The sequence below is a fragment of the Suillus discolor genome, assembly GCF_016758755.1.
Source record: "Suillus discolor strain FC423 chromosome Unknown F5147scaffold_2, whole genome shotgun sequence".
Taxonomy (NCBI): Eukaryota; Fungi; Basidiomycota; class Agaricomycetes; order Boletales; family Suillaceae; genus Suillus; species Suillus discolor.
Genome location: NW_024541249.1, coordinates 152,998 through 170,464, shown reverse-complemented (window position 1 = coordinate 170,464; position 17,467 = coordinate 152,998). Strand labels below are relative to the sequence as shown.

At 47.7% G+C, this 17,467-nt stretch overlaps 7 protein-coding genes across 7 annotated transcripts; 2 read left to right on the top strand and 5 right to left on the bottom strand.

The window, feature by feature from the left end:
* Positions 1-963: 963 nt before the first annotated feature.
* On the bottom strand, positions 964-2,661 carry F5147DRAFT_664442 (uncharacterized protein). The gene is made up of 5 exons (XM_041435005.1): positions 2,463-2,661; positions 2,372-2,406; positions 1,852-2,310; positions 1,425-1,793; positions 964-1,360 (listed from the first exon to the last, which is right to left on the bottom strand). The coding sequence occupies exons 2-5, from the start codon at positions 2,396-2,398 to the stop codon at positions 1,151-1,153; spliced, it is 1,065 nt and encodes a 354-aa protein (XP_041299347.1). The 5' UTR covers positions 2,399-2,406; positions 2,463-2,661; the 3' UTR covers positions 964-1,150.
* Positions 2,662-2,922: 261 nt separating this feature from the next.
* Positions 2,923-3,904, bottom strand: F5147DRAFT_664437 (uncharacterized protein). Its single transcript, XM_041435004.1, has 2 exons — positions 3,703-3,904; positions 2,923-3,651 (listed from the first exon to the last, which is right to left on the bottom strand). Exons 1-2 carry the CDS (start codon positions 3,763-3,765, stop codon positions 3,094-3,096), a joined length of 621 nt encoding a protein of 206 aa, XP_041299346.1. The 5' UTR covers positions 3,766-3,904; the 3' UTR covers positions 2,923-3,093.
* Positions 3,905-4,382: 478 nt separating this feature from the next.
* Positions 4,383-6,773, bottom strand: F5147DRAFT_664434 (uncharacterized protein). The gene is made up of 13 exons (XM_041435003.1): positions 6,384-6,773; positions 6,166-6,331; positions 5,998-6,112; positions 5,921-5,942; positions 5,695-5,858; positions 5,598-5,646; positions 5,531-5,542; positions 5,365-5,475; positions 5,263-5,312; positions 5,148-5,207; positions 5,022-5,098; positions 4,840-4,965; positions 4,383-4,781 (listed from the first exon to the last, which is right to left on the bottom strand). Exons 1-13 carry the CDS (start codon positions 6,693-6,695, stop codon positions 4,645-4,647), a joined length of 1,401 nt encoding a protein of 466 aa, XP_041299345.1. The 5' UTR covers positions 6,696-6,773; the 3' UTR covers positions 4,383-4,644.
* A 24-nt stretch (positions 6,774-6,797) lies between these two features.
* Positions 6,798-9,403, bottom strand: F5147DRAFT_664426 (uncharacterized protein). The gene is made up of 7 exons (XM_041435002.1): positions 8,843-9,403; positions 8,582-8,783; positions 8,353-8,531; positions 8,112-8,303; positions 7,855-8,056; positions 7,156-7,803; positions 6,798-7,100 (listed from the first exon to the last, which is right to left on the bottom strand). Exons 1-7 carry the CDS (start codon positions 9,010-9,012, stop codon positions 6,984-6,986), a joined length of 1,710 nt encoding a protein of 569 aa, XP_041299344.1. The 5' UTR covers positions 9,013-9,403; the 3' UTR covers positions 6,798-6,983.
* F5147DRAFT_741931 (HAD-like domain-containing protein) lies at positions 9,396-10,420 on the top strand (the record flags this gene model as incomplete). The annotated part of the gene is made up of 6 exons (XM_041439515.1): positions 9,396-9,537; positions 9,591-9,704; positions 9,755-9,850; positions 9,921-9,983; positions 10,033-10,207; positions 10,255-10,420. The coding sequence occupies 6 exons, from the start codon at positions 9,396-9,398 to the stop codon at positions 10,418-10,420; spliced, it is 756 nt and encodes a 251-aa protein (XP_041299343.1).
* A 100-nt stretch (positions 10,421-10,520) lies between these two features.
* On the bottom strand, positions 10,521-11,326 carry F5147DRAFT_795247 (uncharacterized protein; the record flags this gene model as incomplete). Its single annotated transcript, XM_041443153.1, has 3 exons — positions 10,968-11,326; positions 10,776-10,915; positions 10,521-10,722 (listed from the first exon to the last, which is right to left on the bottom strand). The coding sequence occupies exons 1-3, from the start codon at positions 11,013-11,015 to the stop codon at positions 10,521-10,523; spliced, it is 390 nt and encodes a 129-aa protein (XP_041299342.1). The 5' UTR covers positions 11,016-11,326.
* A 4,566-nt stretch (positions 11,327-15,892) lies between these two features.
* Positions 15,893-16,874, top strand: F5147DRAFT_563784 (RNA recognition motif 2-domain-containing protein; the record flags this gene model as incomplete). The annotated part of the gene is made up of 4 exons (XM_041430694.1): positions 15,893-16,214; positions 16,269-16,353; positions 16,403-16,453; positions 16,505-16,874. The coding sequence occupies 4 exons, from the start codon at positions 15,893-15,895 to the stop codon at positions 16,872-16,874; spliced, it is 828 nt and encodes a 275-aa protein (XP_041299341.1).
* Positions 16,875-17,467: the final 593 nt, after the last annotated feature.

The window sequence follows — 17,467 nt, the reverse complement described above, 5'->3', positions numbered from 1 at the left end:
TCAGAGAACGCGTTGATTGGCCCTCAGAATCATGCGATTCGTGATTTGGCAGATAAGTCACGATACAGCCTTCATTCGCTCCACATAGTAAGCCAACAATGAACGTTAACCCCAGTCAAAACCCGCAACTTATCGGGGCATCTACAGAAGCTGCAAAATTTCGCGATGAAGCGAGTAGCCAAAGTCACGCTACTATGCCAACCCAGAGCAAGCCTTCTGGCGGCAGGAGCGCATCGGACGCGTCTTCCCAGATACCTTCTGAGCCTCCTCGTGGCTCACCTATCCTCATTTGCTGTTGATAGCTATTATCCAAGTGTGCGTGTTTCCATTGAGGTGTCCCTAACTAGTACTACAAGATACTACATCTCGCAGCGGAAACTCATTCGCAGACAACTCATCTTCATTATTGTATCATCCTCCTGACTTCCGGTCCAACTTCGTGCGTGCATATAGCCAGCGAGTTAGCGCATATATGCACGCCTCCAGCGAAAATGAGGTGTCCACACTGAAGGCGAATCGTTCCCTAGCGCAGATGATTATCAAGCTCGAGCAACAAGTTGTATCTCTTGAGTGCAAACTTGAGATATTATCAAGGTAGTTTTTTCTTCACATCGTCACCTCCGAAACTGATTGTGCTCTTCTCTAATTCTAGATATGACCAACTCCTGGAATGACAGATCCCAGTATATTGCAAAGACGACTACGATGGTGCACTACTGATTCAAGAGTGACTAGACAAAGGAATATCTGGGTGGTCGTTATCCTCGCAGTCAAGCGTCCTGACGGTGCCGGCTCCGCATCCCATCTTGTCGACGCAAGTGGTTGTGTCGTGTCAGGCCATCCAGCGCGAGTCTCTGCGCACACGGTTTATCCGATTCATGCTGGTCGTCCCCTATGTTTTTTATTCTACTAGCTGTTGTTCTTGTCGCGATTGTTGTTTGCATTGTTTGCTCATCCTGTCCAATACAAGTGTTCGTGTTATATTTTGCTACCTCCACATGTATACAGGGCTATCCATGCAGTAAACTAGTTACGAAGTCATACAGGGATATCCAGGAGGTGGTTCAAACATCCACACTCAGCCAGGTTTCCTAAGCGGGCTGTCTGAGCGGGGCTGAGCCTGTTGCGAGTTTTGACTGGGAACGAACGGCTAGGAACGTCCAGCACGAGCGAACCAATGTTTCTGCTGGCTACAAGTCATATTTTTACAGCCCGGACACCGAAGCCCCATCTGAACACTCGTGGGCCCAATCCTCCTCGCAGAATAGTCACGCAGATGCTTTGCCGTAATGTCTGCCAACGCACGGATGAACACAGGAGATCCATTCAATGACTCTGCGCGATGTAGCTCCATCCCCAGCTGCGAAAAAAAATAGTACACACATGGGTGAGTCGTTAAAGCATTCACTCATGGCTCAACGTACCTCCTTTCCTTCTTTCAGATACTCGAGATCCAGTTCGTAAAGCGTCTCGATATGATCGCTCGTGAATGCAATGGGGACTAGAATTGCTTCCTTCTTACCGAGGCGAGCAAGACCCTTGATAGCCTCCCCTGTCTGCATGCCCATCCACGCGGAAGGTCCGACCTGCGATTGCCAGACAAGACGGTATGGGTTTGAGTGGCCGAGTCTGTCCATAACGGCATTGACAGATGCGGAAACCTCGAGGACATATGGGTCACCTCGGTTCACTACCGACATGGGTAATGAGTGAGCCGAAAACAGAATAACCACGTCTGAGCGTGCTGATGGTTGAAATTTGGCCAGGGCAGCCTCAATGTTTTGTGCAACAGCCTGATATCGAAGGTCGTTATTAGCACCCTGAAAAATGCACAAGACAATATGAACGTGCCTCGATGAATCCTGGATGAGTACCCCAGCGGTCTATCACACTCCACTCGATGTCCCCCATCTCGCCTGCCCTCCCCCGTCTGAAAAGTTCGTTCAAACTGCTTCCAGTCGTACTACAGCTGTACTGTGGATACTGTGTAAATGCAATTGCCCTCTTCACACCATCTGCCTTGATCCTCTGTGCGGTCTCCTGTGTCAGCGGGTTCGCATAACGAAACGCGACATAAGGTTTGTGCGGAGCAGTTTCTGGGTGCAGCTCATCCAGTAGTTCACACATACCAGCTCCTTGCATCTCTGTATACTTGAGAATGGGAGAACCACCGCCAATGTCAGCATACTGCTTCTCGATTTGAGGAGTCCGCCGCTTGGCAATGAGAGGAGCTATAACGCGTTGAAAAGGTAACGGAATGAGGTCGCCATCCATGAACAGATTTTTGAGGAAGTCATAGGTCTCTGGTACCTGTGAGAGAGTGGTATGACATGGTATGAGAGAAATTGAGACAAGATGAAATTTCACGAACTGTCGAAGGTCCTCCCATGTTCAACATAACAATGGCTGACGGAGACACCATGCGTTAGGCATGCATGGGAAGAAACGTATCAGATGCATACCTGTAGGACTGGAATTTCGCGTTAACGAATTGAATCATGTCCGATGTGACTAGCACACCTTTTCCCTGTTAACGAAGGTCTATGTAGTGTAGCCATTCGCCTGACAGAGCCAATACGACATGACATTGTGCGTTGGTATCACAGAGTGAATTCGGGAGGACACGATTCCGTGAACCTATCAGAATTCGCAAGTTATACTTATATGCAGACGCTGACTATCCCACGCGCGGCTGTGAAAACTGGACATGGTCAGGATAGTGTAAAATATTATAATTTATGGTAGAATTCACCCGAATACAGGTGGAACTGACCCAAAATATGGTGAAATATGATATTCTCAACAGTACCCTACGATATGCGACTTATGCGAAATATTGTAATAATTAGTCTCAGGAATGTTAATGAGTACTTACTTGAGTTGTCTCCTGTTGTGAAATAAGTTGCTTCCAAATTCGTCATATTTCGCGTGATTCAAACTGTGTTCACTAGCATCTATGACTAAGCCAACGATGACCAGTCTACAATGACATACATAGCATTGCAGATCTAGGGATACATGTGATATGTTTTTGATACATCAAGATTACACAAATCCTCGTTCCAGAACAATATAATATCAAACCCCCCTAGATCACCCAAGATTCGGGGAAAGCATCGAGATATGCGGGTATGGTCCCAGGATGTCAGAAGCAGCTGGGAACCGGGGCCGTGAAGAATCGAACCGACTGTATGCCGGAGGCTCAACATTATCAACTTCTTTATGAGACTCCAGTGAACAGCCAGTGATTGGTTGTCGCACAATCCCTGTTGATGGTTGACGAGGAGATTGTGAGCTTGGAACGGCGACGTCAAGAGGAGTATCGGACAAGTGGTAAGATGACACAGCATCCATGGAAGGAGTGACTTGCGGAGGACAAGGGGTAAAAGGGACGAGACCCCTGCCGTCTCGGAAAGAAATCGGGAGCAGTTGGTCTTGCGGAGTATTTGGAGGTACTGTGGGTCGCAGCTCGTAAGCGGGAGGACTAGCCTCAGGGTCGAGAGCCGTAGGGGTGTCAAGATGTGATGGAGGATACAACACCTCCAAAACCTCACTTGTCGTAGCTATTGGCGAATCGCACACCTTCCGTGGGGGGATGCGAGGGTGTAGAGATTGACTTGGTTGTCCTCTTTCCACCTGCGAGTCTCCGTCCTGCACAAACATCAATATGTCTCAGGCATGTCTGATGAAAAAAGTGCTCACCGATTCGCTATTTCTCCTACACCAGATACAGACACAACCCAAAACTTGGATTGTGTCTGCCATTGCAAACGCCCAGTGACTATCAATGTCAGGACGAATGTAGGCACCATCAGACTCGATGTCAGCCTAGCCACAGCTGAGCATGAGAAGGCTGCGATCGGCGAACATATGACGACCCACCATTTGTATATCCAGAAACTGAACCTCGGCCTCGTCGTATGAGCCCAATAATGAGTCGACAATTTTCTTTGTAAAGTTTTTGAACATGGTAGAGCGATTAGCGATCAAAGTACTGGTATGGGTTGAGATATTTGAGAGGAAAAGTTAAAATGAACATAGCTCTGAGTAGCCGTCCTTAAAACTGTGAGCGGAACTTCGTCTGATACGTTCGGAATGTCGGATGACAAGCACGGACTGACTCCAGAGCGGAAGTCTCGGAAGTCGGATGACGTCATTCAACCATCATGGAATTCTTGTTAACTTTCCAAGCACGTGACTGACGATCCGCACAAATAAGTCTAGCGCATCGTTGTACAGTAGACTTGCTCATAATGCATCAACTTTTGGTGGGTCCCGCTAGCTTGAGGTTGATATTTTGATCAGAATACTAACTTACGACCGAAAATAGTCTGCCCTCGGACGACCTTGCGTTCTATGAATACTATAAATATTAAGTAGTAGAAGGCGGAGACCGACCTCGATTTCAATGATATCTCTGTACTCTGTAATTATACGAGTGCATCAAACTGGTGTAGTAGAATGTAGAGTACTTTGGATGTAGAATACCTCAAATGTAGAGTGCTTTAACTGTATGGTACTTTGAATGCAGTATACTTTGCGGATATGTGCCGTTACTATATATTACTAGCCCAGCACAGAGCTGTCCACCTCCTAGCCAGAGTTTGAGTCGCCGAAACAAAGAATGCAGATATGAAGCACGCGTTATGCCTTCTCTCGCGCAGCTCTTTGGGATGCTTCCCAAGCCTTGATTTGTCGTCGTCTGACGAGCCATTGAAATATTGGAAGAGTTATACAAGAGATTAGAATCCACGAGAACTGGACACCGAAATTCAGTCCGACTGTGATAAGTGCTCGTTTAACAAAAACATTCAACATAGATAGGCTGAGGGTACATACTCTGATTCTTAGTGTCGAAAATAATCGTCCGAGCTGTGCTTGAAACATTGTAGAACGGCATCGCAAAGCCATAGCGAAAGACGGCCGGCAACACTTCTATCGGATAAAAGGCTACGGATACATTAGCTGTATCATCCGGCGTGAGTCAGCGAAGAGCATCGAGATGAGAGAAAAAAACAGACATATAATCCACAGGATAAGAAATATTGGAATGAACTTTATGGTGAGGAGGGTGATCATAGATTCGAGAGCGAGGCCCCTAATCACTGGTGAGCATGTGGATCGCTTCATCATTGCTGAAAACTCACAAGGCAGACATGCCACACCACGACATCATCCAGTAGATGAAAAAGCCTGCGTGCCCAAATCTTAGAAAGAGACAAAGGTCAGATTGCAATTCTACATCAAAAATATGACACTCACTTCCTACCAAATGGTACTCCGAACGCCAAACTTAACAAAGAATACATTAGCTATAAATGATATACCTTAGTCAATCATCAGGAAATGAGTAGAACACCATACTGAGACAATGAAGTAGAGAGTGATCGGCCATAGCAGGCGAATAAGGATGAGAGGGCGCAACCTCAAACGCTTCTCAAAGCCTGATTCAATGCGAGCCGCCAAAAGTTGGTTCTGATCATCACGCCACATCAGTGAACATTGTCCAGAACCATCGTAAATGTCGTACCATCAACACGAACTAGACATGGGAGAATTAGACACATTCTTATCAACTTTGAAAGTTGTGAACGTACCGCCAAAATCAGGAGGTAGATAAGTCCAACATAGTCTACCGCAGACGCCCTATATAACTCATCAACTTGAGATGACGAGCATCACGAAAGTGCGTACACAGGGACATTGAACGGTCTTAAATCATTAACGGTAAAGGCCAGTGGTTGAATTACCAGTAGAGGCGCAGTTTGGAGAAGTGTCGAGATATCTGACCTCGACGCTAAAAGTTGAGAGAAGGAGAGTGAAAATGTATGTGATATGTTGGTCAATATTGAGATGACCTGTTGAAGCATATCACTTGTCAGTGAATTTGTTGGGATGCCTAGTAGAATCTGTGACTTGCTTGTGGGATGATGGTGCCTCGACTGTAAGCATGATGCAATGAGATGTGGATCATGCGCAAGGGAGGGAAAAACTGACTATATGTTCTCATTGCGACCACTGGCAAGGTATGCGCTCACGGCTTTAGTTGTGTTATACGATGCATTGGCTGCATGAATCGAGGCATTCAAGTTAGTTGAAGCCTGGGGATTGACTAGTTCTCGCTTAGTAATGAGATTACGAACTGGACTTAGAAATAGTACGCACCAGTGACAGCCGCCCAGCATCTATGATCAAGCAGAGCCTGGGTCACCTCATCTGGCCCACCAGGAAACTGCGCCGCATCCAGTATCAGCCAAGACATTTGTTGCGGACCGGTTATGTTCTTGAAGGCCTGCGTTACTGCTTGCCCAATTTCGCCTCCATCAAAGTCCTGCAGGTACAAATATCAGGAAGCGCCAAGTCGTGATGTAAAGACGCCTTACCACCACATATCCGGATAGGTTGTGAACATTATTGTACGACCGACCAAGAGCAGCCCAATAGATGGGTAGAACGCCCCAGATCATAACGAAAAGAACCAGTACACCAAAGATGCTAATCTTTAACCAGCCATTTCTTGCAGCAGTTGTCGCTGGATCGTTGTCGAAAAGGCCATGTGAAAATGGTTTGTCCTCGGCGTCAGGTACGACAGGGGTTGTGATTGGCGCTATTGATGCATGACGATGCATGGCAGCCTCTGATTTTTCGGTCGCGTGCCTCTGGTATGAGTTCTCTTGACTGTAGGAATCGGACATATTGTCGCAGGGAATTCTACATGATTGAATGGAAAAGGCGAAGAAGCCTTTTATTCACCCTATGTCCTGACGTCGAACTTAACATTTGTCACTGGCGTTAGTCAGCTGGTGTGCAAGCAATTCTTGGCATAATGTCAGGATTGTATTATGTAAGCTGTAAGCGCCTTGCAGAATATCGTCCAATGAATATGCAATATCAATGTATGTTGTACATCGGTTCCTACTGTAGTAGTTCATCACCCACAAACCGAAACCATTATATTCGAGGAAAGCGGAACACGTATGTGGTCATGAGCGACGTCTTCGCCTAGACTTCTTCGGGTCCATGTCATCCAATTCGACAGGTCGCTGACACACCGGACATCGGCCTGATACGTCAGTTAACCAAGGGTCGATGCATGTTTTCTGTCATGACGACAGGTTAGTTACAAAGAAGTGAGGTCAGACTGAATAAGCGTACATGGAAGACGTGACCGCAAGCAAGCAGTCGAAGAGGCTGAGGACCGACTCCCGCATCTTCAAGGTGAGGAAGGCCACTTCTTTCTTCTTCAGTGATACGTTCCACCGGTATTTCATCTTCCTCCTCACGCTGGCGGGGCAGGTTGTCTTCGGCGGACGTAACTGGAGCTTGTTCTTCATCCTTATCTGTCGTGCTTGATTCTGTAGCACTGGAAAGTCTCTTTGGCTCCTCGAAGTCCATCAAACAGATGGCGCAGGCAGCTCGGTTGCCCTCCAATCGGACAAAGGGATATTCGCATTGTTCCCAGTTATCTTCCCAAGTTTCTGGATCTTTGACCTCCGACTTCGTGCTCTGTTTGCCGTCAAGGATCTCAACGCCTTGTTCGGACTTCTTGAGTCTACGGTGAAAGAATGCAAATCGCCTCCTTGGCGTTCGCGAAGCTGGTGCTCTAGGTGGATAGCTGTGCACAGGTTTTGGCAAAGAAATCGGTTGTGCCTTTCCATCGTCTTCTGGTGGAGGAGGGATGTAGATGACTAGAGGGATACGTTCAACGGTGGATTTGGGCAGCTTATCGATTTCGGGCTTGATATAGTGAGGATTCTGGAGTGGGTGACGACCAAGGCATAGTAGAATAATACTGTAGAAAAGCTGCAGAATGCCTATCGGTACATGGACAGGACGAAGAGAAGCTGAGCTCACCATAATGAAAGGCAAAACCATGAAAACAAGAAAACCGAAAACCAAGACCTCGAGAACCAGGAAATACATTGTGCACAAAATCCCAAAAGTAAGCCACCAAACAAGAGGCGAAGAAAGTCGGCATGAATCGACAGATGTGTATTCCAAAATGTGTGCGGTTAGAAACCATGTCAGAGTAAGCATGGATGAAAGGAGTGACAAGCTGGCACGAAGATTATTATCATTTTTACATGTTTGCAAAAGAAGCTGATGCATACCGCGCGTAAAGATAAGAATACGGTGGTGTTGGCTCTTCCTGATTTGTAGCACTGGAACTTGCGTTCCTGGTTCGTCTACGAGGATCTCTTTGTCGACGACGATTCGGGGGTTCATTACGACGAGATCCGCCATCATTGGATGTTCGAGAACGATCGCCAGACTCAGCATCACCTTGTCTCCCTGTACGCTCCCTGTTTCCGTTCTATCAGGCACCAAATGGACAGGATCCATGCAACTCACACATTTCGGACTCTAATAAAATTCCAATACGCCAGGGTGGTTGACAAACAGACTTTCACTATCCAAATGCAATTCCAGGCAACGAGCGGTCGCCCACAAGCATCGATCTGATGGACATTTGCCTCCGTCGGGCTGGCAACTACAGAGGCCACAGCCAGTACGGCGATGATAGCCCCAATCTAAACAACATAATTCAGTGCAGTACTCGAGTCGGAGAAAGTCGACAGACTTGAAAGAAACCATACGCCAGAGCCCACACAACTGATACAAGAGCTTTACGTGTTCTTGATGCATCAGGACCAATCCCAAAGAATGCTTTGATTTTGGGGATTAAGGAAAGGTGTGCTTGAGAAGTGGAAGTGGAGGATCTTCTACTTTGTTGTTGCCCTGTAGGGGATGTGTTGGGTGTAAACCAGGGGTCACGGGGAGTACTACAGCGCAGATGAACATCGATCAAAGGGACTTTCATGCTGGGCAGTGTACTACTCACTCTTCGGTGGTCCCTTCTGCAATTGGTGACGAACTAACGTTGAAATTCCTTCCGTCCTGTTCGGAGTGATGATGTGACGTTGAAAGGCGGGCTCTGGGCGGTGGATGGATATCGCCAGTCGACTGAGTTCTTCTTAGAGACTGAGCATCGACACCAAGCGCCTCCGACATGATGAGCGTTGGGGAAAAAAGGGAACGGGGTCCTGCCTCGATGTTGACGCCTGCTGCGTGGATGAGCAGTGGACCCTAGTGGAGCCTGAAAGCGACTCGTGGCGATTGATCAGAACCCGAACACTCAGCTCTGGCCAACAACAACTCGATGGATGTAAACTCTAGTCAGGCCAGAGATTGAGAGATTTGAGGATTTAAGTAAGTGACCAAGGAGAGAACGAAAAGTTGCCCTAAGCCATAGTAAGCATTCCCAGCTGTCGTACTACAGCTGCAACTGGCAGTGCTGCATCGGTTACTGCATCCCACACTGGTACACCCATATATAAAAGCCAACTCTGTTTCTCTAAATTTCATTAATTGCTTTATGCTACTACGATAGCAAGATGACCATCAGGCTGGTGACCTTTGATGCGTTGCACACGCTCGTAACGCCCAGGTTACCAATTTATGCCCAGTATTCACAGACATTTGCACCATATCTTGGTGTACTTGAGCCAGGGCGACTCAAACGGTCTTTTAAAGTTGGTATGTGAACAATAACCTTCTGCCAGACAAGTCCTTGGGCTCAGGTCCCTCAGCGCTATCACAGGTACAAAAAGAAAACCCCACATATCAGGGGGATTCTGGCGCTGAAGGATGGTGGTCTGAAGTGATCAAGCGGACAGCCATCGGAGCTGGTGCCGACCCACAAGGTTCTATGCCCAGTCAACGTCCTTGTCGAAGTCTAATAACCACCTTCTAGCCGTAGACTCTTCATTGCCGCAAATCGTTCCCAGTCTTATGGAAAGATTCAGTTCTCGACAGGGATACAAACTCTTCCACGACTCCCTCCCTGTACGTATGTACATCATCGGGCCCCTCTTCGACAGCTCGTGCTCATGGCCATGCTTCTTCTGCATGCTACGTAGTGAGGCGACTGCATCAAATGAAGATTCGTACAGCGTTGATTAGCAACACGGACACGCGTATGCGTATGTCTTCTGGAAGTTTCATTTCCGCGTTAGCTAACTTGCCATGCAGTATCTGTGTTGAAGGATCTTGAAATTGCTCCGTATCTCGGTTCGATTCTTCTCAGCGAGGCTGTGGGAATAGAGAAACCGAATGCCAAAATATTCCGTCTTGCGTTCAGCATGCGGTCTGAGTTAGTCCCGATGGAAATGCAGGACGGTGTTCACGTAGGAGATGAACTTGTAAGGTATGGCCTAATGTTCACAAAGTCACGTCGTTTCGGATTTCTTTTAGTGACTATCATGGCGCTCGAGCTGCTGGAATGCATGCCCTGCTGTTGCGCAGGGCCGGTCCAGAAGGTGACGGTGAACACAAGGAGGAGGGTGAAAATCTCCAAGGTGTACAGGTAGTGAACGACCTGTGGGGGGTGGTAAAGTGGGTAGAACAGCAAACCACTTGAGAGCTTGCCCGTCGTTGGCTGGGTTAGAGTCTTCAATAACACAAAATCGACTCTACAAAGTGTTCTAGACCAGAAGGCGAATAAGATATAAAGAAATGCGTCACGAGGACCAATGAGAGTTGGTTTTGCTCGGTGATGTTGGTAAATGGCGTTCCACCGTCTGCTCAGGTGAAGTGACCACATTTTCCGCCTTCTCACCCAACTTCAACATCGTCCACCTTATGACGCGATGATCTCGGCGCATCATTCCAGCCAGTGTACGTAGTGTGCGAGGCGAAGTGTCAAAATGCATCGTCCAATAACTGGTAAAACGGCAAGGTCACCATGAGCTCAACATAAAGTACTTGAGACTTACTCTCCGATGGTGTAATACTGTTTATGGCGCCGCATTCGTTCAGGAAGCGTCTGTGTTCCGTTGAACTGGATATTTCGCACTACGCCGCCTTCGTTCATTACATGCATTGCAGACATGGTCACCAGGTCTTTTATGTGTTTCTATTTCATAGTCATGAGATGCTAATTTCATGAAATGTAAAATGCGACTCACGTATTCCCTAAAATGACTGGCGATGCAGAACATTTGGTAGAGTGGCATCTTGACGTAGTCGTTCAAGTCCTAGGCTACGGTAATGGTAAAGGTACGATCTCAGGAAGCGCGGTCGTGCTGTTCACCGTTTTGCCAAGTCAAACGCGGCGGCGTAGATAGAATTGCCGTGGTAAAATATTTCCACGTTGTCAGCGTGGAGTCTTCCGGAAGTTTGCAAGCTCGATATCATAAACCATACAGGAGAACAAGTCTTGCTTCCGAGAGTCATTTGATCAGACTCTCGAACGATCGCAACGTAGATGATTCAGATCCGTGCGAGACGGCACCATTATAACATCCAGAAGTCCTACTTCTAGTCGAAGATCCGATCATCTTCTCGGATTCTCTATGCACTAGTGACTAGCAGCAGCAGAGCTAGTACTAGCTTGTTCGCGAAGTTGACAAGGTATACCATTATGGATAGTTTGTTGTACTCAAGCCAACGATTCGTAACTTTCGAAACGTTAGTACGTGTCGGAACGTAGATACACAGCAACTGAATCCTGATCCGTCACTGAACCTTATCAAAAACCCCTCCCAGGTATATGCATAGATGATTTGAAGCGTCAGCTACTATTTGGCGACAAAGGTGTATCAGAACATGCGACCGCACGGGTCGTACTAGTAAGATTCCAGGGTGTATCGTAAGTTAGGAGCAGATCATTTCATGTATGAGTTTCATGCAATGCGTCCAGGCACAAGTGCTATGCCCCGCTTACCTCGACCGACACACGCACAAGTGCAGGCATGACATTGTTATTCGATATCGCGAAGCTCGCAGAACTGACGCAATCGTATCGGTGTTTGCCACCTATCCCGCATATCGTTAGAATACGTTGATTTGATTTACGCCCGAGAGATGGAAGATTAATAATAGGAAAATGCCGATTGCGAAAATCGGGGGTGAGCGAGTAAGTTAAGGGACCCCGTCGCCCACGACGTACCAGTGGTAGACTGCGGAATCATTGGTTGATGAAAGGGCTGCGTGCAATGAAACGAAGTTGCAAGAGCTTTGGGCGGCCGCCTTGGCAACAAATGCATAGGTGAACCAGTCAGAGCACTGCAAAATAACAAAGGATATCGTCTATGAAACATGAATAACAATGAAGTAACTCACATGTTATTCTCTTTAGCGAACTTGAACGTCTGTGGATCTTCCTTGTATTGGTCGGACTAGAGGAGTCTGTGTTGCCCTTACAAAATCACATTCACAGTTGACAGAAATGGGAAGACAAGTGATTAATGAACGCGGTTGCTAAGCAGTCTGGTTTTGTGAAATGTTCTGAACTCAGAAAGAGCTCAGACAAGCTCAGAGCGAAATCAGGATTCGGCTCGCAAGACACAATGCCATTAAACGTTTGGTAGCACGAAGAACTGAGGAGGCCACGATCAGATGTACGTGTACGATTTTGTGTCGCGTGAAAATTCTCACTAACAAGCACTGTAATTCCTTCAGAACAAAGGGCTGAACGGCCAAATTGAACGTAGAGCACAGGGTTTTAACGTCTCGGATCACACCGTTAACAAACGATACCGGCCGCGAAGCTGGCCTCCGATGGAAATTCGTTCAAATCTTGATCTCGCTGTCGAAAAAGAACGCCCGCATCTGGCCGATATGACTTGTGGTTGCTCTGGAGCAGTTCTGTAGCCGGCGAGTTTCCAAATTCATGGTGCAGTTCCCCAGCGCTTCAGCAACAAGCCTCCTGACCAACCAATATTAAGCTTAAAAAGTATCTCGTGGGAGTCAGGGTCGTGAAGCAGGCAGGGCCGCCCACGCGTGAAAGCTAGTAGGGCGTCAAGAACACGGCTTGGACTACTGAACGCGGACTTGAAACGTGATATAGTCGCCGAAGCATACGGTGTCCTCCGCGGGGTTGATAACTCAAAACTTGAAACTCGGTTTTTGGGGTGATGGAAGTGACGATTTGAAGAGGATCGCCTTCCTGATCTAATATTTTGATGTTTGACGGTCTGACTAGTGGAATAACCAAGTCTCCGGAGGTATATCGTAAGTGGCTTGGCCACCGGGGATCCTAATGAAAAGTCTCACGATTTGCAGCCAAACAAGTTGAAACTTTCTTTCACTTGGACATTCCACGCGCGGTTCACCAAACTTTTAGATGTAATACGCGATCTAATCAAAATTTTTGTCAAAATCGAGCTCGAGGAGATGGCACAAGCGCTCATCATGATCAAGCTTTTTGAAATCTAAGAAGGAAATGCGCCGCAGTGGATCGTCTGTGATATCTTTTTTTTCTTCTTCTTGTCCTGACAGAGAAGTGATCTTCGGTCGCTGGAGGATCTTTATTGACGCCTTCTCCCGTAGAGGGCTGTTTTGCAATTTTTGGTGATTGTCCCATCTCATTTGCTGTGCCATCCTGGAAACTCTTTACCCTGCATTCCGGATTTTCGTTATTTCTTTTTTGCTATTCCTTCAAATACAAAACTTGCAACGTTGCAGCGCTTTCAATTCCTCGTGGAGACTACAAGATTTGACCAGGTCTGGTCAAGCGCTTCCTTCTTTTTTTCCATCATCTCCCGCGTGAGCCCTTCACGGCGACTCCACGAGCCTTCTCCCTTCGACGTCTTATAATGATTCTCTGTACGTCAATCTGAGCAAGTCGTTATATCAATTTCGCCTTTCAAGTTCTCCTTTCTCCGATTCTTCCTTTTCAATCAGCTTCTCGTTTACATTTCTTATAAACGTCTATCTCCACACGAAAACAACCTTTCCAGTCCTCCTCACCACCTCCACCATGTCTCTCTTCGAGCGCACTACAAGAGAGTGCTCAACTAGACCCCCGCGACTCCAGCCATCGCCTTCCCTTCCCAATTTACGGTGAGCCGAGAACTTTCCTAAGCCGGTCATCATTATTTCAATATCGCTCACCCCTTGGTACAGACCAAGTCCGCGAGAGATGGTTACATCTCGCCACGTGGCTCCCCCGCAATCATCAAACTTGCGTAATTCGGCTTCTCCAATACCCCCGCAGCCCCCTACTACCAAAGATACCAGTCGTTCAAAGACTTATTCCAGGAAGCCTTCAGCAACAAGTCATTACCTCACGCCACCTCTCACGCCATCTTCATCCCTTCAAAGCGATAGTACCGATCATGAATCCACAGATTTCAATATTCCCATTGCAGATCTGAAGGGTCTCACCCTCGCTGATCCTGGTCCCGAAAGCAATCAGCACAGCAGGTTTCTGATCGTAAGGACTTTTTAGATTGGTTGAGAGCCACGCTAAGCTTCATGTAGATCGGAAATGCACCCAGTGATATATCCGAGGATGTAATTGCTCAATATTTCAAGAGTCTTTCATCTCCCACCATCACTAGCCCCAGGGCGCGTTCCGCGCGCCGCTTTCCACCAAAACCGATCCAAAACATTTTCCGTAGGAGTCCGGAAAATCGAGATTTTATAGTCGCATTTTATGACGTCCGCGATGCTGAACGCGCCAAGCGTATCATCGAGTCAAGGGCGTCTAAACGGATGCAAGATGGTGGTAAAACTATCCCGAGTGCGCAAGCTACTGGTGTTGCTTGGCAAGAGGCGTTAAAGTGCTGTCTTGCAGAAACTGGTCATTGTGCAGAGGTAAGGCCATCTTGTCATTGATGTCTGTAGTTTGCTAATATAATGCTTGCGGTAAGCTTTTGGGCACATTGTCTCCCGTTTTTATGACACAAACAGAAGGCGCGTTCTGCATATCTGTTAATGATACTTCACCCACTCCCGATTTTTCTGCTTCTCGAACCCAGAGGCATTTTGCTATTCCGGTCAAAATCAAGAGTGTATTGGAAAAATATGGGGACGTCAAGGCCTTCAACTGCATTAACGAAGACATCGAGACCTCGACTCAGGCAAGTCTCTCACCGTTTGCCCATCCTTGTCTGTGTTCCGTTATCCACTTGCTACGATTAGCCCGTAGCGTGCACTTTTGGCCTACTACCGTACGGGCTTCCCTTTCGGATACTCAGTTTCCGACGTCACCCTTCCCGTAATTGACAAGTCATTAACCTGTTAAACGACCTAGATTTTTCAAGCAGAATATTTTGACGTCCGAGATGCGGATGCTGCTTGGGAAGAGCTGGACGAACGTGTTGTGGATAGCATGAAACTTCGTCTTTTCAGCAAGGCATCTTTACGTGATCATTCCGCAGAAGCCCAGAAGGTTTCGTCATTTAATAGAGAATGCGAAATCGGGGGCGAACATGCCGCGGAGCCGAAGACACCCACGGCGACTACTTATTTATCGCAGTCACAAGCCACGTCCAATCCAGCTGCAATTCCGTTTCCCGTCTTGAATGACGTCGGTGCAAGCGGGTATCATCCAGAGCGTGAGCAACCCGCTTTCGATTCCCGTGACAATATCGCTGGTAGTCAAGCGTTAAAAGACAGAAGGAGATCCACTGCAGGACCTCACGACATTCATCCCGTTCATCATTCTCATAGCCGCGGTGAATCCACTGACATCAACATCGTTGATAATTCCGTCCCTCAGGGACAGTACGACAGGCGCAGTTCCAATCACCTATTCGATTCTACTCGCGGCCATTCTCATCAGAAGTTATTTGATGCAGATCACCGGAAGCATAGCATGTATGATCACGAGCAAGAAGTCGATGATACTGCCGGCTTAACTGTAGCAGCGACGGGCACGGCACCACATCTAGCGACATATTACACGACGGAGTATTATCATGGTGCTCAATTCGATATGAACCAACCACCTTGGGTAACATCACCTCCGGTCCCAAACCCTATCACTATGGCGATGCATCCTGCTCCTCCCCAATCTCCCATGTCGGCTCCACCCGTATATTGGGATGCCATGAGCGGTGGTTGGGTGACCTTCCAGTCGCACGGTGTTCTAGAACCATGGACCATGTACACATCCTCGCCTTATTATCCGCAGCCATCGCACCCGGTAGCGGAATATCCCTTCCCATATCCTCCATCTTCTGCTCCGCTTCAGCCAGGCGCTGTTGTCACGCGCCCCCCATCGCTGGCCCATTCCTCATCTCGCGCTCCGCCCGAGGGCAATCAATTGGACATCACAAAAATCGAGCTCGGTGTCGATACGCGGACCACCGTGATGGTTAAAAATATTCCGAACAAAATGACAGACAAGGAACTTATCACGTACATCAACAAAGTATGTCCTCGGAGAATCGATTTTCTGTACCTGAGGATGGATTTCCAGAACGGTATGGTGTTTGCGGTTTTAACAGTTTCAGCGGATACTGATACAGTGAGTACAGGATGCAACGTTGGTTACGCCTTCGTCAATTTCATATCGGTGCAGGATTTGTTACGTTTCGCGAAGGCACGTCTAAATGAGAAGTGGTAAGATGTGTACCATGCGGCGAATGACATGTGCTGACCTTATCATTAGGAACATATACTCGAGCGAGAAGGTACTTCAGATGAGCTATGCGAACTATCAGTACGTCTCGCTCCGCTTTCTTTGACACTACTAAGTCGAGTCCTATGATAGGGGAAAGGAAGCCCTCGTGGAGAAATTTAAGAACTCCTGCATCATGGATGAACGTGAGGAATGGCGTCCAAAGATATTCTTCTCCGATCCCGGGCCGAATCAGGGACTTCCGGAGGAGTTCCCAAAGCCTACACATATCCGGAGGAAGGAGCGCAGCTCGTACAATCGTGGCACGTTGTACCCTCCTGGTGTCAGCACCGGCGCAGGTCACTATAGGTATCTCAATACCGGAAACATTGGTAATCCTGTTCCGCGACACCCACCAACCCGTGGTTCTGGTGAGGACAGACGACGTCGACGTGGCACTGACGGTGTTTCTTTCCCCTCCCTTGTCGGAGCTGAGGCTGAGGATGCCACGCGGTCTGGCTGAGACCGCGACAGGCTGTTATCTACCTTCAAAGGCCTTCACGCCCCCATTGGAACCCTTGTTGGGAGACCGGGGCGCACGTCAGAGTCATGTCGTACGTTATCTTTTCACGTCGTTCCGACACATCCATCATGCGATCCCATCCACGCATTACGTGTCATACCGATATTCCCCGAGTTATTTTATGCTTTAACGCTATTTGTTGTTTCCCCTGTGCGTCATTTATTCCATCCCCCCTCTCTCAGGTCTCGTTCATAGCCTTTTCCTATAATGTACTATTTATGCCGGCAGTCACTGTTGTTTTCGTTGCATTGTATTTCACGTTGCTTTCATCACATAGCTGTTGATTCAGAGTCTCCAATGTCATGTATCGTGATTGCCAACTGTTTACATGGAAGTGGGGGTGAATGAGGGTGAAATTCAATCTGATCGCGTTGCATGACCTAGCGTCGGCGTAATGAAAATTGTACTCCACTGGTCCGCGGAGCGGCGGACGCTTCTAGTCAAAAATTTGGCACTAGTGATTTTTGAGCATCATGACGGTGTAAGTCCGTTGGTCCCTGAGGCCTGGGCGTCAGCTTGTGGCCGCCGCTAGA